This window comes from Gorilla gorilla, chromosome 5 (genome assembly GCF_029281585.2).
Source record: "Gorilla gorilla gorilla isolate KB3781 chromosome 5, NHGRI_mGorGor1-v2.1_pri, whole genome shotgun sequence".
Classification (NCBI taxonomy): domain Eukaryota; kingdom Metazoa; phylum Chordata; class Mammalia; order Primates; family Hominidae; genus Gorilla; species Gorilla gorilla.
In genome coordinates, this window is record NC_073229.2 from 86,086,119 (window position 1) to 86,111,846 (window position 25,728).

The following is a 25,728-nucleotide window of genomic DNA, read 5'->3' on the forward strand; positions in this document are numbered from 1 at the left end:
TTGAAGAGTGGGAACAGAACACGGTACCTACTAAGTCCCTACCATTCCCTCTGCAAAGGCCTATTAACCTTCACAGAATTCCGTGAACTTTGTCCAGTTCTGAATAAAAACTGCTAGTGTAGTCCAGTGTTTTTAAATGCGTATATTCAAAATCTCATTAATTATATGGGCTTTTACTTTGCAAGCTGCAGGATTGGGCAATCCAAAAGACTGAGAACTTTGATTAGACGTAACTACGGAATCTGTAGCACTGTAAGTGACATGTGGTTGCTGTTGGTAGTAAAAAGAGTCTGGAAAAGGAAATGCAACTTCTCTTACCCCCACTTGTTTTGCTCTTCTGATCTAGGTTTGGGCTCACTTTTGCATGAGTCGTGATAGGCTTTCCCTAACTTAGGGATTCAAGATTTATGGAGGAGGGCAAATAATGGAATAGCTAGAGAACAAATACCTAGAGAACATAATGGCATTTATTTAAACAAAAGATACATATACCAATAAGTACTAATCACATTTTGTCAGAACAAATACGTAGGAAAAGATTTCTGATAAACACACAAGTATGGTAGGGCACACACAAACAAATGAGCAAGAGGGGGTCTTAAAAGTCGTGCTGATTATTTTCTGCTGTGAAATAGCTAGAATGAACTCAAACTTCTGTACCTAAAACACAGAAAGAATTAAGAGCAATAGACTTAAAATATCTTAAATATCCAAAAAAGGATACTAATTAAATAAATATGGTATTTCCACACAATAGAATATTAATAAGAAGAAAGTAGAACAATATATGGTAGTATAGAATATATATATAATTATATATAAAGTAGAATAATTTTCTATGATTAAGTGGAAAAGCAATGTACTCTGTGTGTGTGTAATGAATGTTCCCATTTTGCAAGATCTTGTTTATTTTAAAGATTTGTTTCTAATTAAAGGATATCGATATTCTCTAAAATAATTTGTAGGAAAAAGCTGACCATTTGTTGAGGGAGATGGACTCCAACTCAAACCCTCTCCTGGAAAGCATTCTGATGGTTCAATCATTTAATTTCAAATAAAAAGAATGAGAAGAACTTGTTAAATAAGTCCCTTTTAAACCTGTCAAAAATCACAGAACCTTTAGAGTCTGTAATCAAGTAAATTTGGATACATGAAAATAATTTTCTGAATGCCAGAATCCACTATGTACTAATGAAAGAATAACAAAAAATAGAAAAATATACATGATATACATGGCAGACAAAATGTAAATTATATTAAATAAAAAGCTCATAAATTACAGTCCACACTCAGAGAAACACAAATACATGCACTCATGTGTGCGTACTCAGTTTTTTACATGCAGGGGATACATGTGCGGCCTTGTTACACGGGTGTATTGCACTTGGGTAGTGAGCATAGCATACAATAGGTCATTTTTTTGAACCATTCTCCTCTCCCTCCACCCTCTTCTAGTCCACAGTGTCTATTATTCCCATGTTTATCTCCATGGGTGTTGAATGTTTAGCTGTCACTTATAAGTGAGAACATATGGTATTTGTTTTTCTGTTCCTGCATTAATTACCTTAGTTTTATGGCCACCAGCTGCATCCATGTTGCTGTGAAGGACATGACCCATTTTTATCACTCTGTAGTTTTCCATGGTGTATATGTACCATATTTTCTTTATCCAATCCACCACTGATGGTCACCTGTGTTGATTCCATGTCTTTGCTATTTAGACACAGTTCTTTAATTCTCTCCTTTTTATTTAGAGAACTTACATGAGTCCTTGCTTTATATTAAGTCTGCTCATAGCAATATATTCACTATGAGTTAAAGCACGAATTCTCTTATTTCTACTTCATCTGAGAAAGTCACGATTTTTTAATTCTGTAATTAGTTTTTTCCATTTCAGTACATAACATATATTTATAATTTGATATCTTAAAAATAATGCTGCTTCCATGTACAGATACATGGTGCATGAGAAGGATACATGCCATCCTCCTAAGTCTTATCAAACTTGAAAGAAAAATATCTGGTTTCTATGCTGCCCTACTCACTTTCCTTTTCTGTTTGTGTGTGCATATCCAGAACTTAAATTACATTTTTTTCACTAGTCATGGCATATGTTCTCTCCCCAGGCATGCATTTGCTTTTCTCCAGCATTAATTGTAATTTTTAAAGCTTCCTTCTAATTGTCACTTGGACAAAAAAACAAAACAAAGTGTATTAGGTTTCTCTAGAGAAACAGGACGAATAGGATAGAAGTATATATGAAAGGGAGTTTATTAAGGAGTACTGACTCACACTATCACAAGGTGAAGTCCTACAATAGGCCGTCTGCAAGGTGAGGAGCAAGGAAGCCAGTCCGAGTCCCAAAACCTCAAAAGTAGGGAAGCCGACAGTGCAGCCTTCCGTCTGTGGCTGAAGGCCCGAAAGCCCTTGACGACCCACTGGTGGAAGGTCCAAGAGTCCAAAAGCTGAAGAACTTGGAGTCAAATGTTTGAGGGCAGGAAGCATCCGGCATGGGAGAAAAATGGAGGCCGGAAGACTCAGCCAGTCTAGTTCTTCCACGTTCTTCTGGCTGCTTTATTCTAGCTGAGCTGGCAGCCGATTAGATTGTACCCACTCAAATTGAGAGTGGGTCTGTCTTTGCCAGTTCACTGACTCAAATATTAATCTCCTTTGGCAATACTCTCACAGACACACCCAGGAATAATACTTTGCATCCTTCAGTCCAATGAAGTTGACACTCAATATTAACCATCACAGCAATTTTGCTTGTGTTGTTGCCCATCCAGCCCTAACATAAACTATATTATTTCCACTCCTAAGGAGGTTCACATGTAACACCTCGCCCTATATTGACCCGAGTGCTCTTTTCAGTTAGTACTGCCTATCTTTCTCCATTTTTCTTGCCTCTTTAGCCTTGAAAAACAGTTCATGAATCTCCTGCAGAGTGTGTTATCTAAGCATTGCACCATAGAGAAAGTTAAAATAAATAGGTCAGCTAGTAAGTAAGATAGAGAGAGATGTAGATCACTCTCCATGTGGAGCTGGTCAGGTAGGAAATATATCTAATGATTATTATATCTCAATTTCTTATAGACGTTCAATATCTAAGATTTACAGAATGAATGAGCAAAATTACATATAGAGTACACTTAATGTATTAGTGAAACATGACAAAATTTTAAAAAATGTATTAAACTATAATAATTATTCTAGATAGTACTGGTGCAAATGAAATAAAAAGTAAAGAAACAGAATAGTCCAAAAACTAACCCATATATAGAAATCTATTATATGAAAAGTGGAGCATTCCAAATCAAGAAAGAATTAACAGACCCTTTGATAAAATTTCTTGGAAAAAATGATTATACTTAAAAGAAACCATTAAGTTAGATTCCTAGCTTTTATCAATCATAATATATTCACTATGAGTTAAAGCACTAAAAGTATCATGAATTCTATAATTGTAGATGAGAATATAAAAGTATATTTAAAATATCACAGTGGGAAGGATTTCTTTGGAGAGCAGCAAAGTCCGGTTAGGAAGAAAAAGGTAAAGAAAAATATGAAAATCTCACAATTCATAAGCTGTATAAAGTAAGAGTGTCCAGACTTTATAAAAGATTTGCATTTTTTCAGAACCTAGTGGATTTTATCTATAATTTAAAATAAGACATACAGATCAAAAAGTAAAGGGCAAGTAATCAAAAAGTAAAAGGGCTATAAGTAGGCAAGGCACAAAGAACTACAAATGGCAAATAATAGCATGGAAAGGTGTTCAATCTTGATAGTAACCTAGGAAAATATAAATTAAAATAATGACAAATTACTTTTTCCTCATGAAATTAGTCAACACTTTGTAAAAAGTGATTTCATTTAATAGGATCTAGGTAAGCGGTGTGCTCATATTCTCATCAGGTAAGTGTGGTCTTCAGTGTTTATTTGGAATACTTTATAGCTATTAAAAAGAATGAATTGCATTTTAATGGAATGATTCCTAAGATATACTTCTAAGACAAAAAAGTCACTGAGTATAATGAGTTTGCTCTTATGTCAAAATAACAATATTAGGAAAAAATCTAGAATCACATAGGTAGAATTTTAAGAATTGCTCTCATAATATTGGCCGTGTATGTATATACGTATGCATGCATATATACATACATATGTCAAAAATGTCTATTTACTGATATTTTAATACAAAACTAAGAATATGATATTTGTACTATTAAGAAATATGGTTTTAGACATTACTTCAGGCAATATTTGCGGTAATGCAAACAAGATGTATGGTTCATTCATTCTCTACTAGGGAATTTATCTATTACATTTCCTTTTCCACATCAAGAATAGCTTTCACTATCCAGAACAAAATAAACACAATATCAACAGATAATTATGCTTTTTAAAACTGTGTGTCAGAAAATGTGCTAATTGTTTTACATGCATTATCTCATTTAATTCTTGCAATAACCTGAGGTAGTTACTGTGATTATTTTTATTGAATAGTCAAAACATAATTTCAAGATAAATGTAAATTGAGAACACACAGTAGGTAAGTAGCAATATAGAGTTTCAATCTTGGTTCTCCGTGAATGCATTTAACTACTCCATCACCCCTCTCTGGAAGGGCCACTTACTGAATAGTTACTGTGTTTCATGTGCATTCTCACACATGACCCTGTGATGTCAGAACTAGTATATCTATGTTTTACTGACGAGGGAGAGAGACACAAAGAATGTAATAAAATACCCATGGTTTCACAATGACAAAGGCTTTTAGTTTGTATGCTTCCTCCCTTTACCATGTTATTGTCAATCAAAAATGATTTGGAAGAACTCCCCAGTATTCCAAAAGGCTCACAAGATTCTCATCCACCAAGAACGGTCACAATTCTCAGTCGACCAACATTTTTCAACAAATGAGGCATCCCATATAAAATACCATATGTCAATCACACCACATGAGACTCCTGAAGATTGAAAGACATATCCTGAGAATATTAAAGGTGTTGCCCACGTCTTGATATATACATCCAGTATTTATATTCTCCTTGTGATATCTGAATTAATTGAATCCTATGTCATCCCTACAGATCCACAGATACCTCTGTCTCCTAAGACCAGGGAGGACGAGACAGATGGTAAAATTTAAGCCATTTGAGCAACTGTTGATAATGGATACTTCTAGGATTTAGTTTGGTGGGGCGGTCGGCGGGAGGGAGGAGAATTGTGGAATTTTGTAACAACAAGAGACAAAGAAGGAAAAGGTGGGGGAAAAAAAAGCCATGATTTGTAGTTTTGTTTGGAGCAGCCAAAGAATTACACAGAGGAAAGATGAGAGAACAGTTAAATCATCAACAACTGTGGAAGAAATGACTCTGAAACCTACAGCAAGCAATTTGATTTTTCTTTTAAATTAAATTTTTGTCATATAACTTGAATAAAATTATAAGACTTACATTAATTTTGATCTTACATTGTGTGCTAGTCCCATCTGCATCACATGAACATGGATATTCATTAATAAGTTCTGTGCACCTGAAACACAGAATTAGAATTACATTTTCAAATAAGTAGATGTTAAAGCATAACTTCAAGGGAGTTTCACCATTTAAACTTTTCTTTCCTAGTTCAGGTGAAAAAAGCACTCCCATGAGCAATACAAAGCAGAGTTTATTCCTGGGTTTCTCATCCTTGAAGGTGACTGGACTGAAAAAACGGATCAATTTTCATTTTCGCCATTTTCCCCATGGCAATGAAAAGAATGAACAGTTTTAAAAGATAAAAAGTATGTCTAGGGCTTATGTGAGAAACTGAAGTTAGCTATGGCCAGCCTGCATTGCAATGAGCTGCCAACCTTCTTTCTCCCTTCCCTGCTTACAAAGTAGGTGGCAGGATTAGAAAAGAAAACTAACGTCGAAGCAAGCAGCATGATGCATCTGTGATACATTCTTCTTTGCCACCTGCATCTCCTAGAAATACCTTCACTCTAGATGTGTATTAACCAATATTTTATCCATGATCAGAGCAGTTATTATACAGATTCATAGAGTCATAAAATACTTTTCATACACATAGGGCTGAAAGAACCAGTTTACTTAGGAACATTTTAAATACTGTGTGGTATTATCTCTCCATACAGCAAATAATAGAATTTCTCATCATCTTACCTGCTACTTCTATTACCATGAGCAGTTACCTTTAAGTATATTAAAGTCTAATTAATCCACATTTATAGAAAATTACTTTATGCTAATGAACAGAAATAAAAGAAGGGCAGAGATAATGTATCAGTACATTGCATTAGCTAAAACTGGCAGCATCTGTCATCTTAAATGTACTTAGCTCTTGTTTTATAAAAGAGCATAATTAAAACTATCTTTATCAACTTTCCCTTGACATTAAGTCTTAAATATTGTGAGTTAAATATACTTTCATAAAGCTAATAATAAAAAAAAATAGCTACCTTCCATGTAGACAAGGATTTGAAAGGCAATCATTGGCGTTTGTTTCACAGTGTGTTCCAAAAAACCCACTCTTGCAGTCACAGGTATAATGATTGATGCCATCGATACAAACTCCATCATGGAGACAGGGCTCTGATAGGCATTCATCTAGATTTGTTTCACAATTGATGCCTGTGTTGGAACAGACAAGGCAAAACATGAAACCATTTAAATACAAAACTCTTAAAAGTTTGTTCATTATGGTAAACATCATCAAGAAATGAAGACCTCTCTCTATAATGATAACTTGGTATTTGGTAGCAAAAGAAAATACATTTCAAGGTTAAATATATTTAGGTCTATGAATGTTCAGATTACTAACTTAATGTGAATGACAAAAACAAAGCACAAGCTTAATCTACTGAGGAGATTGTTTTTAGTGTGATGTTTGTTGAGAATATTAGTGAAGTAATGAATTATATCAAGTTGTCACTGTGGATACTAATTCATAATTTTTTTGTAATGGTCTTTGAGAGTCAAACATTTATTACCTACAAGAATTAAGAATGAGTTTGAAGTTTTCTAAATTTGGCTTTAGTGAGTCTATTAATGGGCTCTCTGAGATTTCTAAATGAAATCTAACTTTAGCTAAATACCTGGGATTTTCAAAGGCCAAGTAGCGAATATTTTTTAAGCACCTACCGGGAACCACCTCTATGCTCAACTAGAGGTACCAAGCCAAAAAATAAACTTCCTGTTAACCCAAAAACGTTTTTAGGGAGGTAATAATTTACAGATAGAAAACACCGAGATGATAACATAAGCAGAGCTTAATGGAAAGCAAGGTTGTGTTTCGTATGTTTGAAATATCTGGAAAGAGCACAGAACCATTATAGAATTGTTAGAATAATTTATTTGCCCATTACATCCATTACTAGCAAGCATCTACTAATAAAAACTAGCATTGATTGAGCACTTATAGGTGTGCCCTGCCCTTAAGGCTTCCTGCACATTATCTTAGATAATGCTCATCAAACCGACAGGCAGATCTCATTAACCTTAACTCACTGGTGAGTATTCAGAGTGTAAGTGAAACTTCCAGGTCACACAGGCCGTAACAGCAAACAAGAATTTAAATCATGTTTCCTCTGACTTGTGCTTCTGATCATTACTTTAAATTACCTACCTTGCAGCTACTCTAATATGTGCATAAGTTGCTATGCTGAGTAATACCGTGGATACCAATTGGAAAACATGGTTCTTGTAGCCAATACATAATACCTAGTTGTGAATAAAGGTAAGTAATAAGCTTATTACAATGAAGAAGACAATAATGAAAATAGCTGACATGTGAGGCTCTTACTATGTGCCAGGTACACTCAATTTCAGAGGTTCATGACACAGTTTTATTTCCCACTCACTCTCCATGACTAGAGTGAGTTACAGATCCTCTTTACATTATTTTCACTCTGAGACCAATGTTAATGAAGCATACTCTACCTGGGATATTGACATCTGTGTTTAAGAGGAAAAAAGACACTTCCCTTTCATGTTGGGCTTGGTCATATGACATAAAATACAGGTGGCTCTTAAGTCTTTCACCTACAAATCAAGTTATACGACTAAGTCCAACAGAAATGGAATGGGAAAGAATGTTTCTCCCCCAGGAAAGGGCAGATATTTGTAACAATAAAATTGAGTACAAGCATAATCAATCAAGCTTCTCACTTGTAAATGAGGGTTACTTATTGGTACATCACACGTTTATTGGGATGATAGAGTATAGGCATGCATCAAAAACAACCTAGCCAAGGTCTGATACATGTTTAACATTTTATTACTTTCAGGTTCTTGATAAAAATATTACAAACACATTGTATTTGATTAGTGATTTGGGTGGTTCCAAAGACGCCACCATTCTAACTAGGAAGATAAGTGAAAAGTCTCCGTATCACTATGCAGAATGCTGGCAGAGTCAGTGCTGAAATTTTCAGTTAAAAAAAGATAGATGGTCAATTTATAACAAAAGCGTGGGGGCAGGGACAGAAAGTGTTAGAAGAGCTTGGGACAGGATGCATCCAGCAATGTTGGGAGATGAGGAGATTTGACAAAAGACACTCCACTCTGTTTTTGAAATGTTCTCTCCATAAAAGGCAAACATGTCTCAGTTTAGCTAGAGACAGCATCATCAAGATTATCTTAGGATCTTTTTTTCCTAATGTTTTATTCATTAATTAAAATTGTGGTTATAATTTGACTTTCTAAGTAGCCTCCAAAGAGGATAAGAATGGAATAACTAGCCAATGTGAGCATTTTGGTCTCTATAAACCATTCTCATTTTTAACATTATAGTCCTTCAGATTCATACATATCAAAGTCCCTTTTACCTTTCTAACTTCATCTTATTTTAATCTCACCCTTGACTAGTCTACTTTACTTACATTGACCTCCTTATGTTTTCTCAAAAGTTTTAGGCATGCTGTTCCTAAAAGACCTTTGTACTTTTATTCCCTTTCTAAAAAATCTCTTCCAAATATTTCACAGTTTACATCTTCTTCAGGTTTTTACTCAAATGTCACTATCTCAATGAGGACTATTCAACCACGCAATACAAAATTGCATTCTCGTCTTAATCCACAATTGCCATTATCCTGTTTTATGTTTCCCTCTTATAACAAGTAATCTCCTTCTAGCATTCCATAAGATTTATTCATCTTTTTTTTCTTTTTCTCTGTATTTCTCCAGACAAGCTTAGCTTCATAAAGGCATAGATTTTGTCTGTCTCATTCAAACTGCATACATTCAAATATTTGTTAAAAAATAAATCCTTGTCATATACGTGTGTGTGGGTTTATGTGTGCATGTTTTTGTATTTTGTTTTACAGATATCTGTTATTTTCTCAGAAATCCCAGCCTCTTCCCAACCACGAACAAAGCAGTTCTTGAGAATCTGGGGAAACTGTTAGTCCTTGCAAAGGTGAGAGTCAGAATCCAATGAGGCGATGGTGATGCCTCTGAGGTGCATAACTAAAAGAGTTGTCTGTGCAGCCAAGGGGAAATATTTAATGGGACCTCTGCTTTTTCCCACCTTCAAACAAAGACATGTTCATGTGTGAAAAAAGACACACAGTTGTGGAGGGTCTTGGACTTTGGTTCACAATGATCTCCCACAAATAATTACCAACCTATTCAAACTCTAAGTTATTCATCTGTAAACTATGAATCAAAATATCTCTACTGTAGCATAGTAGAGAGATATTCATAAAGTGCACTTATATATATATATATATATAAATACATATGCTTCCTGATTATTATAACAACAAGATTGTTTATCTTCATAGGATAACAATGCTTTGACATAGCACATCTAAAAGAAATAATAGTATTTATTAGACATGATCAAAGCCTTGGCTAAAGTCTCAGTCTCAGTTTTTTGCCTACATTGCCTTATATACCAGGTATTTCCTACTAGTCATTAATTTATCTAATGCATATTTATGTGTCAATCAGAGTTCTAGACTCCTTGCATAGTTCCCTTGACCTGGCATGCATCACTGCCACCTCAATCACAGCATAGCAGATGATTTTCACAAAATCTAATGATTTCATTATGGACTTCATTTGACAAAAGAAGAGCCATGATAAATTTTTTTCTTTCTTTTTGTTATGTCTAACATATTGTTCTTTCCACCTACCCTCCTGCCTGCTTTGGAGCTATAGCAATAGTTTATGTTTGAAATAATTTTCAGCTTGTGGTTCTAAAGTTTTTTATTTCATTCATAATTCAGGCAATTCCTTTTTTAAGCAGATTGGAAGGTTACCTGTGATATTTGAGTTTTTTTCCTATGATCCCACTTATTTAAAAATCCTCTTTACTAGTCCGCCTCAACATCTGCCTCCAGATTGAATATTTTCACATAGGAAATTACACAATCCTTTTAGAATCAAGCCATTAAAGTTCATAAACTGAGAGGTTTGATCAGCAAAACATTTTCGTGCATCAACAATATTATAATAGAAATTACATATATTCCTATTATATAAATATGTGATTTTATGTGTATATATATATATATATCTGTCAATCAGCTGTCTTTTTTCAGATCGTGGTTTTTTTTCTTACTTTCTCTTCATTCCCTTTTTACTCAACTTCTTCCCATTTGTCAGCGTTACATGTTTTGACAAGTTTTTCAAAATCACTTTCCTGATTCTTAATTTTTTTCATTTCACATATGAGAACCTCAAAACATACTTTATGAACTCTCCATTGTCCCCAGAAATAAATGTAGTCTCCCTAGCCTAAAACCAAATTCTCTGTTCCAATCTTTCCTTTCTTGTTGCTGCTCTGATATTATCAAATACTCTCATCTCCTGGTTTATAAACCTGATTGAATAATACAATCAACTGTGGAGTTTTTAAAAATACAAAATCCCAAATCTGAATCTCTGAGAAATAGGACTGAAAAGCTATATTTTTAAAAATCTCTCTAGATGATGGTAAATCATAGCTAAGGACGGCTGCTTTTTATCAAACTGGCTTAAAATTAAACATTCTCAATATTTTCTCATATCCATGTTAGCTCCTGATAGTTCTGCCTGAAATGTCATTTCCACATCTCTGTTTGCAGCCTGTTTTTTTATTTGAGGTCTTACAAAATTCTAGTTAATTTTAAATATTCCTTTTGATATCTCCTATTGCATATCAGCTAATATCATTTATCAGAGTCTCCTTAGAGTTTATTTATTTGAATTACTGTCTTATCTTCCAAACTTTATCACTAGTTATTTGAGCACAGGGATCATACCTATTTACTTTTACCTCATGAAAATGCCAAATACAAAACTTTTCATGTAGTAAATGATCAAAATAGTCGGCTTAACTACTACTGAACACATCTAAATTGTGATAACATTTTGAAAATGACTAAAATTTACATAATAGCATGATATTTACAAAGGACATAATCAAGTTAATACAGGCATGCAATAATTACATAATTTATGGACTTAAGAATCAGTGATTTTAAAAATTCAAATTCATATTTCTAACCATTTTGAATTACAAAATTGAAAAAGTCATAAGAGCTCCAAAAGCAAAATGAGAGTTTTGTAAACGTTTCTTATTATGAACAATATTTAAATTAAAAACAATTTTAACTATCATATAAAAGATTTCCAGATAGGCAGTCCAGCAAATGCTATTCTATGAGGAATAATCTAGGCAAACATGCAGCCATGGTGTTTAAAGGTGTGTCAATCAAAAATTATGAGATGTAAAAAAAATCCAGAAACAACAAAAAATGGATGGAATAAGAATAAAGTTGACAGAAAGGTTGAAATTATCAGAGAAGGAATTTAAAATAATGATTTAGAACATGACTGATATGTTAAAAAATATATCATGAAAGGTGGATAGATGACTGAATCTATGAGGAATATCAAAAGAGATGGAAACTATAAAAATATTCAAATTTCAATGCTAGGAAAATAATACGAGATGAAGAATTAATTTAATGAGCTTATCAGTGGACTGGACATAGGAAAGAACCAATGAACTTGAAGATAAGCAAGTATGAATTAATCAAAAGGAAACACCTGGAGGTAAAAAGAGTAAGAAAACAGACAAGAGCTTCTAAGACATATAGAATAATATCAAAGATTCTAACTGACTTGCAGCTGGAATCCCTAAAGTAAAAGGGAGAGATAATATGATAGGAGAAATATGTAAAGAGATAACGGACATGGATTTGACTAAATTAATGGAACTCTGTAGCAGTTTCAGGCAGTATACAAGCTATTTTGCTGTTTGGGGCATATATCTTAGAAGACTCTATGGTATTAAAGATATATGTAGTGGAAAATACGATGCATAGACTTTATAGTAGTGCCAGAGGAAGAATCATAGACTGAGGCTCTGGACCAAAACTAAAACATATGTAGCAGAGTATTATCCTGAAATTGAGAAATAGCTTCTGGCATGTCTGGGTAGTTGTAGAGATGAAACACCTGACCATGGGACATCAAGTATCCATGTGGACAGAACTGCCAATGCATTTGGCAAGACCAGTGGCAATCTACGGTAGGTAGTACATCAGGAATTGTGTATGAGTATGCCAGAGATCACAGATAGTTGCACTCCTAAGTTATGTACTTCTTTCGCAACAGAAGCTCATCCTAAGTTCATACTGTTTCTGTCTGGGCCCTCCCTGGTGGCCATCTGAAGGAAAAATAAAAAAAGTCTGAGCTTGGTTCATGGATGGGTTGACTTGGTATATGGGTATAAACTGGAAATGGACTGCTGCTTCCTTAAAGCCTTATTAAGAGATTACCCAAGAAGGTAAAGCAAAAGGGACATCCTTCGGATGGGCAGATCTTCAGTCCCATGATGTGGTCATAATTTTTGGGTGGAAATAGCCTAAGAGAAGAATATGCATGGAGTTATAGGTGGTGGTAAATGACATGGCTAGACTGGAAGGTAAAATATAAGACTATCTGGGTCAGGGAAATATGAGAAAGAAGCATATATTGGACTGATAGGAGCGGGCATGAAGTGTAAAGTTCTCTGCAATGCATGTTAATGCAGAAGAGGCATTAAATAACCATACAGAAATAACTCAGCCAGTTAACATCTGTCCTTCTCTGGCATCAGCCACCACAATGGTGGTACAATAGGCATGAATAGAGTAGCTAGAGTGGCAAATATGGAGGCCTGTGCATGGACCCAATGTATGGGCTCCTCTGTCCCAAGAATTAGTTAGGTACTGCCCTCAGATATCCAATCTTCCAGGAACAGAGACCATAGCCACTACACACTTAATGGTCAGCCTTTCTTGCTTCTCCTGCCAATAGATGTTTGGCCAGAATAACTACTCAAGGGCTTATGTAGTGTTGATCCATCAATATGAGAGCTCTCATAACATCTCATTGGACCAAGGAAGCCACTTTACGACAAAGCATAGTAGCAACCAGATAACGATAGATCTGTTGGTTTCATGATGTAGCACACCATCCAAAAACTACTAGGTGTAACCGAGGTGCCAGTTCGGAGATGAGAGCTTTTGGGGATGGAACACTATATTATAGAACGCAGTATGCACTCTATATCAATAATCATTATATGACGCTTTGTTCCCAATAGGTATAATATATGGAATTGGGAACCAGGGGGTAAAAGTGAGTGAACCGATGTGTCATCCTTCTTTGTGAACAGTTGGGAAATTTGTGCTTTGCATTCCTGAAAATATAGGTTCCAGGAATCTAGAGGCACTGATTACCAGGGGAGGGATCCTTGCTGTAGAGAACACCGCTAGAATCCCTTTTTGAAATGTATGGTTGTTGTAGGCTCTTTGTGCTAAGAAACTATCAGTCAAGGAAAGAAGTTCCTTATTGTGATATGGACTGAAATGTTTCTGTTCCCCCCAAATTCACATGTTGAAAGCCTAACCCCTAAAGTGATTAGGTCATAAGGGCAGAGACCTCATCAACGGAATTAGTTCCCTTATAAAATAGGCCCAAGGGAACTTTCCACCATGTGAGGACATGGCTAGAAGGCACAATCTATGTACCAGAAAATGACTTTCACTGGACATCAAATCTGCTGCCACCTTGATCTTGGACTTCTCAGCCTCTAGACCTATAAGAAATAAATTTCTGTTATTTATAAGCTACCCAGTCTACAGGATTTTGTGATAGAAGCTCAAATGGACTAAGATACAGGGGTAAGTGATGCTGATAATGGGGGGGGGGGAAGTAGGACACTGTTATAAAGTAGGGACAAGGATAAAAATATGTGACATTAAGGTGATCTACTGAGCAGAGTCTTCATTGTCATTCATGAACAAACAAAAAAGTCATAGCCTTACTAGGAGATTAACTCTCAGGCATGAGTTTCTAGATTAATTCACCAGGTAATCCAGTAGGCCAGCATATTTTCTAGCCAAGGATGAGGGTAATATAATTTGCACAGGAGAGGAGGAAGAGAAGTATCAGATGCAGTACCAAGATCAACTTTGGTGAAAGAAATTGGAGTTCTTCCCAGTAATCCCTGAAAGTGATCTTGTCTATTTACCCAGGAAGAGACAAATTATAATTTTGGGTATCTGTTTCCAGATTAGGTGTACTTATTTTAGAAAGCAGGTAGATCTGAGCAGCACAAAGTGTTGACTATAATAGATAGAGTAATGAGCATTCCAGGTCCCCATTCAGAACAGCAACACGCAATTCCACAAATAGAGGAGTTTCTTACCAAGTTCTAAGTGCAATTCTTCCTCAGGAATTGAATTTTGCTTGGCCAAAGGGGTCTGCCTTGCCCAGGTTTGGGCCTCCCCTCTGCTGTGCAATGAGTGAAGGCGACTCAGTATGGGTCAACTATGAAGGGGCCATCCCCACTTCATAGTTCCTGGAGGGATCAACTGAGGCTTCTGTTATAACTACGTCTTAGCTCAACATCTTCCTTTCGCAGTCCTACTTCTCTTTCCCCTCACAGGCACTGCTGTTGAAAGTAGTCACTGATAACTCACCTACATGTAAATTTCAGTCTCTTTCTTGGGAAGCCTAACCTATGAAAAAGTTTCCTGGAAATTAATCTTTTCCATAGGAATGCTTTTAAATTTTTTTGCCAAAAAACTTAAGAAAAAATGTTGAAAGTGTATGAAGTAGTTACTAGGAAAATGTATATCATTAATAAAAATATTGCCAGTATATATCAAATACTGGATTAAACCAGCATAGATTTAGCATTTGATTAACAATCATTTGCTAATATTTTCATTGTTTGGAAAGAATTTATTAGAATACTATATCTGTTTTCAGAAGCTCTCCAAGGAACTTTTACTGATGCTTTATTTTCCTGTCTATAAATACCCCAGGTTTGGACAGAGGCTTTTAAAATTCATTACAGTAGTCCTTAGAGGTTTGGAAAAGGACAAGTATCAATAAATATTTGATGATGAAAATGATGATGATAATGATGTTCATTTAAATCTTATTTCTCCTTATATTTTCCTACCTCTTTTATGAAAAGAATGGGGGCAATTCTTCAATATCAGGCCACAATTAAATGAAGTCTTTTCTCTCTTAGACTTTGTTACCACAGGAATGCGGCCAGATGTTAGAGGACTTCACAGTTTATTGTAAAAGTTATAAAAACAATTACTATGTCTTTGTAAAAAATTTTAAAGAAGACATTCAAAATATCCTTCACAAAATTGCTAAGACAAGCAAAAACAATATTCTGATTCATATTAGTTACTCATTGTTTTTAGATCATTCTAAATGAGTGAGTCAAGAAAGGTATGTGAAATGAGGTGTGTGTTTAATTAGGCAACTATGTTGAGAGCTTTGGAAAGTGAGAAGTTGTTCAAGGTGAAGAGATGCAGAATATCTCTAAGTACAAACAGGCATATGAGGATTGATTAAAAATGAAAGATATTAGACAATAGAAGTAACAGTTTATAGATGAGTCGGACTTCTGTTCTAATTAATACATAATTACTTATTATTTGAGGGCCCTGTGTATTAACTCTGATTAACATGTTAAAATATTGTCAAAACTTATAAACTTCACACATTCATACGCATGTACATGGCTATAATTTATCAACTAACATTAATACTAATACAATCAGGAAATTTTATTTCAAACAAATGATTCTAACCCTTGCTAATATAATGCAGAAAATAGCTCATTATTTAAAGTATTGTTTAGTTCCTAGGTTCTGTTATGATTAAAATAAACACTGCATGATTCTATCTGTATGAGGTATCTAGTCACCAAACTTATAGACACAGATAGTAGAATGGTGGTTTCTAGAGGCTGGGGGTGGGAGAAAATGGGTAGTTGCTCAATGGCATAAAATTTCACTTATGCAAGATGAATAATTTCTAGAGATAAGCTATTAACTATAGTACCTATAGTTACCAATATAGTATTGTTCACTTTAGAGTATTAGGATAGGTTGCATGTTAAATATTCTTACCACAAAAAAAATTAATAAATAACATACACACACAAAAGACTATGAGAAAATTTTTGGAGGTGATGAATATGTTTGTTATCTTGATTTTGGTGACAGTATCATGGATATATGCATATGTCAAAATTAGTCAAGATGCATATATTAAATGTATGTAGTGTTTTTGGATATCCATTGTATCTCACGAAGCTACAAATGAAGTTTATTAATCACATATACAATAATGATTTCTACCTCATAGGGCTAATGTGAGTATTAAATGTGTCTACACAAAGTTACTGCAATCTAAGTATTTCAAAGGACATTCTTTAGTTCAAAGGACATTCTTTAGAAATGATTGCTCTAAGCTTGTCTAAATGAGTGCCTCAAATATTCTTATGTGCATCATTGAGCTCCAACCATTAGACCCTGCCACATTCCCCATTCCAACTCATAAGAATGAGAATTGAGATCATTAGGACTAATTTTATGGCTTATTACATATAAACATTAATGCACACAACTCTGTTTCTGATTATGCATACCTTATTTCTTGTACTTCAATACCACAATACTATTTCACTTATATGTACATCACAATCTTTACATGGTAAAGTATTTCAGTAGGACTACACTGAATAGGATTGAAAACCAGCTTGCCATCAAAACAATTCTTTAAATGAATAATGACTTTGTGAAAACATTCAGTTTTAGGTAACCTGTGTGTAGCTAGGAAAACATTTTCATTATGCTTAAAATGTGAATTATAGGACAATTTTGCTTCAGATAAACAAGGCTGATAATCAGTGGGATGTACCGGCATGACTAGTGTAAAAATATTGAAATGTTAAGTAACTAGCCATTGGGCGTTGCTGTTGCTCACCCTTCTTAGCAGCCCCAACATTTCTTCTGTGACTATGCAGACTTCATGAGCTATCAAGTGAGGCATAGAAACATGAGGTTATACATAGGTCAAAACAATCATTACATAATTTTATTATTACCTCTGAAGATACATATAACAACCAAAATGTGTCTCATATCAGTGAGCTCATGTTTAAATTTTTTGAATCAAAGTAGCTTGTAATTTTTTGTATTTTGTAACAATTAGAAATGAATGAGTCAGCCTTTAATTGCCATTATTAGTTAAAATTATATTTCTACATAAGGAAAGTACATGATAAGCACTGAAATCTTTCTTTTATAATTAAAAAAATGTAAGATTGAATGGCCTAAAATTATGTTATTAGAAGATGACAAATGGAATCACTTTTACAGAATCCTGGGGCTTTGAACAAAATTTGTGACATTTTACAATGTATGTTTCTCTTATTTCTGACAACTCTACCAAGTAACTGGAGATCAATGAAAAATTCTAATTTTAATTCTTCATTTGAATGGGCCCCAAACCAGGGCCTTGATGAAATGTAAGGATTTTGTTTATCCCCTCCAGGTTAGGCACAGACACATTCTGACATAAAGATTGATTTAGGTCCAATGAGTCAATCGAATGCATTCAAGAGAAACCCTTTGGGAAAACAAAGCAGACCCAGCAGTCACTAAGACCAAGCTGTGAGCCAGAACACTCAGAGTGGAAAATAAATGTTCTTTATCGGAACCAAAAAGCGATCTGAAACTTACAAAATTTTGGAGGTATTCTTTAATTTAAAAAACGCTCATGATTACAAATATAAAATAAGGCACAATATGTTAGCACAACCCCTTCTGTGTAAAGAGGTTAAAGTTTAAACATATTAGCTTCATAGTAAATTCATTTCTAGTTGCTACTATTTTTAATACAGAGCTGCATGAAAAAATGGAAAAATTTGAAATTAATATAATATCTACTGTTCTCCATATGGCTAATTCCATAGTTTACTTAAGTAGGAAGCACACTTTAAAGACTAAGTCAATTTTGTCATAGAAGTAAAAATCCATAATTAAAAAATCCAGTGACCTAGTTAATTTGAGATTTAATTTTCCAAAATTAAGAAAACATCTTATTGGAGGTGCTTGCTTTAATCCTTAAATCAATAGCATAACATTTTATTTATTCAAAGTTATAGGCAATGGCTTATAAGCTGCACCTAATTCATAGTTTGATAAAAGAGTATTGTTTCTAGAGTGGCATTTTAAAAATACTAAGTCTCTATAATGTTTAATTTTAAAGACCAGGTGAAATAAAATGTTAAGTGATAATCACAGGACTTTCTATATTGTATGTTTTGATTAACAAACACATTTCTTAGTTGTTAATTTGATTTATGCATAAACCAACCTGTTAAGTTGATGTTAACCACAGGAAATAGATAAGGCTAACTGATGGTTGTACTATTGAGAGACAGTCCAATATCAAATAATAGCAAAAATAAGCTTTGAAGTAACATCTTCTGATTTAAAATGAGTGGCCCAATGTGTGTTATGCAGAAATAAAAGGAGTTTAAAGATGTAAAGTTATAGTTTTGTACTAGTAAATGTTTAACTGGCTCTTGGAAGAAAAAAAAATCAGGAAGCAAGGGCTTATTTATAACATAGTTTAATTCCGCTGATGCAGTACTCCCATCCTTTTTATTTCAATGTCCCGAAATTATGTCTACAAACCAACAGAGTTTATAAAAATTAATATTCAGCTCTCATGAGCACTATTAGCTTTCTCCATCACACCACTGGAAAGGTACTTTACTAAGTATTAATTTGGGGTTGAGCAGAGTGTTAGAGAACTAGAAACATGTGCATAATAAGGATGAGGAAAGGCAATAGAGATTGTTGTTGAGGGAGCTGTTGAAATGATAGAAGAAAATATGTGGTGTGTGTCTGCATATGTGTGTGTAGCAGACAATTCCTCACAATGTTATAGACTAACACAGTCACTAATTAGCATAATGTGGCTGAGAATTTAAAAAAAACTTGTGGCAAGACTTTAATACCAAGATGACAATACAATTATTTTATTATCAACACTCACTGAATCTTATGTACTAGGTAAGCACTGGTGATAAAAGCATGACACCAGACTTAGGTACCAGTTGTGTCCTTATTTTACATAGCAAACATAGCCACAGGGTAATATACAACCTCTTGAAGATCAGGCTGTTGTAAACTGGGTTTATAGGATATATCCTATATATATATATATCCTATATATATATATCCTATATATATATCCTATATATATATCCTATATATATATATCCTATATATATCCTATATATATATCCTATATATATATCCTATATATATCCTATAAATATATCCTATATATATATCCTATATATATATCCTATATATATATCCTATAAATATATCCTATATATATATCCTATATATATAGACATACATATATATCTCCTATATATCATATACATATATATCATATACATATATATCATATATGTATATGTATGTATAGATCTGCATTTCAACACATAGAGTCAATTATGAGAATATTCACTGCTAAACATTTGAATCAACTGTGTATATATTATAACAAATATAAACTTTATTCTATAAAAATAGAATGAAACAACATCGAAAACTATGTGCCAAGGCTAGAGACAATAAGTGCAGTAACGTGGTAGTATTATCAGTTCAGTTGTGAATCAGTAAGGCCTAAATTAAGATGATGATATTAGCAATAAAAATAAACAATGTATAAAAGACATCTCTACTTAGTTTGGGCTAATGGTCAAATGCCTCCCCTTCCTCCATTTTTATTGTAAAAACATATTAAAATATTTTAAGTTGAGTAAATACAAGCAAATGAAAATAATCACTCAAATCTCAGTCGTAATTTTTATATATTACTTATGTTTTAATTTTTTCCACATGCCTCCATACATACATACATTGGCACTTTCTCAATGTAAAAATAATTACTTAAACAATTATAACATGTCATGATTTTTTTTTCATTTGGTGACATGGTCTTCAGTCATACCATTTTAATGATTGCAAAATATATACATTCTTCTATGAGAATATATATCATAAATATATTATGATTTATTTTATATATATACACACACTATAAATATATGGCAATGTATTCTTCCATGAATAATATATACAGTAATCTATTTTCAAAATAATGGTTATTTCAACATTTCACCAATAAAAATAACTAATGAAGATCTTTATGCATACACACACATATGTTTTGGGGGGTTATCTCTGTAGACAATTTATGCAGGGAAATATTTTTCTAGGCAAAATTTTCATGTCAAATGAGTATTTTAGCTCACTACTGTTTACCTCACTAGCAGGCAGTAACATGCATATTAAAACACTGAAGCATAATTTTGCCAAAATTTTTTTTCCTAAAAAAGATAAAAATTTTCTATTGAAAATAGCAATATCCAGTAGCGATGAACATGCAGTCAAATGAGCACATGGTTACAATCTCGGTTGGTCTGAAATTTGTGAAAACTTGCCAAAATGTAGAAAACGGCATAATTTAGAGAGCAATTTTAGTGAAATGCTGTAAATAATCTCTTCAAATGTGATAAAAGACAAATATAATAAAAATTTCACACATTTCTGTGAAATTCCACTTTTGAAATGTGCCTAGGAAGATGATTATTTCAGTGGTTTGAAAAAAGTGAGACATTGGAAAATATATAAATGTATAAACTAGAGACACATTAATTATAGTATATCTTCATGATGAAAAGTTTGACAGTTATTATAAAAATGCTGTGGAAATTTAATGAATGGCATGGGGGATTTCCAGAATATATTGTTACTAAATAAGAATTCATGTGATCAAATCCTATGAACTGCATAAAACTAATAATAAATCTATCTTTAATAGGTTATAGCAATAAAAAATTGTTATTGTTCACTTTTTGTGGTAGGCATTTTGTAATCTTTACTTTTTATGTTTTATCTGCAATTTCCATTTTTTTATCTTGTACATGTATTGTTTTTAATTAGAAAATTATGTTTTAATGGGTTAGACTCTAGATGCTTAAAAAGCACTTGATATTTGACATCTCTTCATAATAAAAATCCTCAATAAGCTAGGCATAGAAGAAACACACTTCAGCAAAATAAAGGCCATATATGACAAAGCCATAGTTAACAACATACGAAAGGTGGGAAAATTGAAATCCTTTCCCCTAAGAACTGAAACAAGATGAGGATGTCCACTTTCACCACTTCTATTCAAAATAGTACTGACAGTTCTGGTCAGAGCAATTTGGTAAGAGAAAGAAATAAAAAGCATCAAAATGAAAAAAGAGTAAGTCAAATTGTCCCATTGTCCCTGTTTTCAGATGACATATATATATATGATATATATATATGATGTATATGATATATATATGATATATATGATATATGATATGTATATGATATGTATAGGATATATATAGAGGATATATATATATAGGATAGATATATATATAGGATATATATATAGAATATATATATAGGATATATATAGAATATATATATATATAGGATATATATATATGTGTATATCCTAAAGAGTCCACCAAAAAACTTTTGGAATCAACATATGAGTTTAGTATACCGCAGGATCCAAAATCAAATTACAAAAAATCAGTGGCATTTCTATATGCTAATAGCAAACTATCTGAAAAAGAATAGACATTGAAGACTAGGAAGGGTGGGAGAGTGAGAGGAGAGTGAGGGATAAGAAATTATGCAATGAGAACAATATACACCATTCAAGTGATGACTACACTGAAAGTCTAGACTTCACCACCTTGCAATATATGCATATAACAAAACTGCACTTATATCTCTTAAATTTATACAAACTTTAAAAAAACGAATATTTTTGTGTCCTTTATATATAACCAATTTGTTTTAAAAGAATCACAGTGATTCTTACAGTAATGTTACTATTTCTGCTTCTTTTGTTCAAACACATTGATGTATTATTGCTTAGTCTTTTATTTTTAGTGTTCCTGTGCCATTTAGTTTTATATGTATTTCATAAATATAGCATAGTTTGGGATTTGACTGTGAATCTGTTCCAGTAGACTTTGACTTTTAGAGAGCAATTTAAAGACATTTATGCATGTTTGGGATTTATTATGTCTGGCCCTGCATCTGACAGACTTTCTTTAATTTTTTAAAACAATTTATCTCTTTCACCCTCCCCCCTCCACATTCTTTCTCTTTCTCACTTTTGCTCTCTCACTTTTTTTTCTGTTCAATTCTTTCACTAATGTGGGCACTCTTTGAAGGTAAGGACTTTATCCTTTATCTTTGTGCCAAACACATGTACAAAACAATTTAAAATTTCTGAATAAATAAATAATTCTATACCTTAGAATTCAAATAGCTAATTGTCAATTCTGTCATGCAGAATTATCTTATACTTTACTTAAATTCACATGAAACCGTTGAATATTGATATAATTTAAATTATAATTTTATAAACATAGAAATCAAATGTAAACTTTATATTAAGCACTGTTGTTTCATTTTATCCATCCATATATCACTTAAATTTTTGTCTGCAACTCATTCCATTTTCTAAAAATATTACTTTACCCTGTACTATTTAACAAATATGGAAATAATTAAATTTTCACCCACAATGCTAGTGATATTTTTATTTAGTAATCTATTTACTTGTATCAATAACTGCACTAAGGCTTAACCTAGCAGGGTTTTTTTTTTTAACTATAACATTCAAACTGAAGTATTCCCTTTCTTGTTTAGGCTGGTGGTGTTTTATCATATCTCATGGGTTTTATTTTGCAGGAAAGAAAGGCTCTTAGCTAATGTGTCCTCTGAGACCATAAATCTGAGAATACCTTTATGTGGCTTTCTCAGAATATGACAGTTTGGATCCTGTCTTTTTGACACCGTGAATTAAGTGATTCCCACATCACCGTTAAATCAATGGTTGAAAAAGAGGAGAAAACATAAAGACATGGTGATTTTAACTCTTCTGAAATGGTTCCAGTCAAAAGAAATTCTGAGCAAGCTGATGATATAATAGGTTCCCCTTTCTCATCCACTTTCTTTTTAAAATAATATTTAAACTGATGAGCCTAAAGATTGAGAACTGACTTATCAGATCAAGAAAATAAGATATATTTGCCAAACTTAATGCTGATGTACATTTTTACATTAATTCTTTATGTCTGAAGATCCAGGACCAGAAGTTTCTAAGGCCAGCATTTCAAGTGGTGTCTGGTTCTCTATTCTTTTGCCTAGGGATGCTGGTTAAATGAGAGTAAAACAGTGCACACAGCATTTGCAGGCTTGCTGATCTGATTGAAATTTCTGTCATTAAACATTTTCATTTGGAAATTTAATGTTTTGTTAGACTAAATGATATGTAACAATATGGCTATAACATAGTGAGTCTTCCTCTCTTTCTGTTTCTCTACACACACACACACGCACACACACACACGCATGCACGCACACACAGAGCTGTTATTTGATAATGCATAACAAATTACTGCTTATGTGATTCTATTTCATTAAATAAATGCTATCAGAATTGGTAGACATTATCTTTCCATAAATTTCCTGTGGAGTTGTAGAACTGAAATTCATTCACTTCGTTTCCTTATGCTCCACTTACGACATTTTTGTTTAATGCCTGACTTGGTTAGTGTTGACTCAATACCTACGATACAATTTTTTGCATTTTAAATATGAGCCCTAAGCAACTAGGAGGAGCTGCAGCTCCATGGTAAATTGTAATCTGTATTGACAGTGTAATATTAAGAAACAGTTTGGAAAAATATATGACATATAGAATTTAAGGTGCAGGCTTAATTTTACCTACTTCTCAAGCCTTACCAATTATATATTCTATTCATAACAGAAATTCTGTCATTATTCTTGATGATTAACATCTTGTAATTAAAAACATTTTGCTATACTTTTGAGATCTGCCCTTATTTCTGCTGCATTGATCCAAAGCAATCATATTGAATTAATTTTTGCTTGAGCAGTTCACTATAAATACAATGAAAATCGATCACTTCATTTTGAAAAGCTAGATTGGATACATAAATTTCATTAGTCATTAGATAATTATCAATTCCACATATAATTTTTATAGATCCTACCAGTTACATAATAATTTTATTAAAAATTTACTATAACAAAAGTACCCAAAATTTCATTACATGGTCTTTCAGATTTTGTGTACTGTGACTCTAATACATTTTACTTCTATATAACAGTGTTCCTTTATAGTACAAATTTACAGGGAAAATAAGCTTATTAAAAAGTTGCCGGCAGTAAGACACTGATACAAAATAGTTTTTAACATAGAGAGTTGTATTTAATTTGTTTAAAAGTTTAGACTAGGAGGCAAGTTTTCCCTTTTTTTCTCCTAATATATACTGTCTTAGCCTGTTTGTATTTCTATAATGATATACTTGAGCCTAGTTGATTTTTACATAAAGTAAATTTATGTATCCCAATTATGGAGGCTATGAAGCCCAAGATCAAGGTGCTGACAGGTTTGGTGCCTGGTAAATGCTGCTCTGTTTTCAAGACGATGCCTTGTTGCTGGATCCTAGTGAGGGGAGGAACCCTGTGTTCTCACATAATAGAAGGAATGGAAGGACAAATAGGAAGGGTCTACCTTCCAGCCTTTTCATAAGGCACTAATCCATTCATGAGGGCAGAGCCCTCATGATTTAATCACTCCCCCCCAAAATCCCCACCTCTTAATATCACCAAAATGGAGATTAAGTTTTAACACATGAATTTTGGGGGACATTCAGACTATAGGGTATGCATATGGACATATGCATACATGTAAGATCATTCTAAGTAGGGCACTTTAATTTTACTCACGTGATGTGTTAGCACTACATAGTTGTGGTTATGAACTCAAATATGGAGTCAAATAAACCTGATTAAGAACTCTGCTTTTGCTACTTATTAGTTCAGGTGAACTTAATTTTGCTACAACACATCCGTAAAGCAGTCATAACATCTACTTTACATATTATTGCTATAAGATTGTCATGGTGTTTAAAATGGTCACATACTATTATTATTATCTAGGAATGGGGTAAGTAAAGATAACTGGTGCCTGAATTTGTAACATGTGCAGTAAAATTAATCCATAAAAAGTGAAATAATAAAAATGTAACTTGCAGTCTATGATTTCTGAGTGCTCTGCAGTTCTAATAGAGGATGCTATGAAAATCAACAATAAAAGATAGGATTTGAGAATTTCTTCTTCTCTACATTTGAATTAATGGGTTGATTCCCAGCTAACAGTGATGGGAAAACATTTTAGATTCCTTCATATCCACATGTTTTCAAATTCCAAGGGAAAGATGGCAGAGGACTTCGAAACTAATGGATAG

General features: G+C 33.2%; 1 protein-coding gene across 1 annotated transcript in view; it reads right to left on the bottom strand.

Annotated features, from left to right (window-relative positions):
• LOC101154316 (eyes shut homolog) overlaps positions 1–25,728 on the bottom strand; it is a 436,121-nt gene that overhangs the window by 337,030 nt on the left and 73,363 nt on the right. The window contains exons 5-6 of the mRNA XM_055391317.1: positions 6,467–6,638; positions 5,460–5,538 (exon numbers count right to left, since the gene is read on the bottom strand). Coding sequence (XP_055247292.1) covers positions 5,460–5,538; positions 6,467–6,638 — 251 coding nt within the window. The remainder of the gene's footprint in view (positions 1–5,459; positions 5,539–6,466; positions 6,639–25,728) is intronic.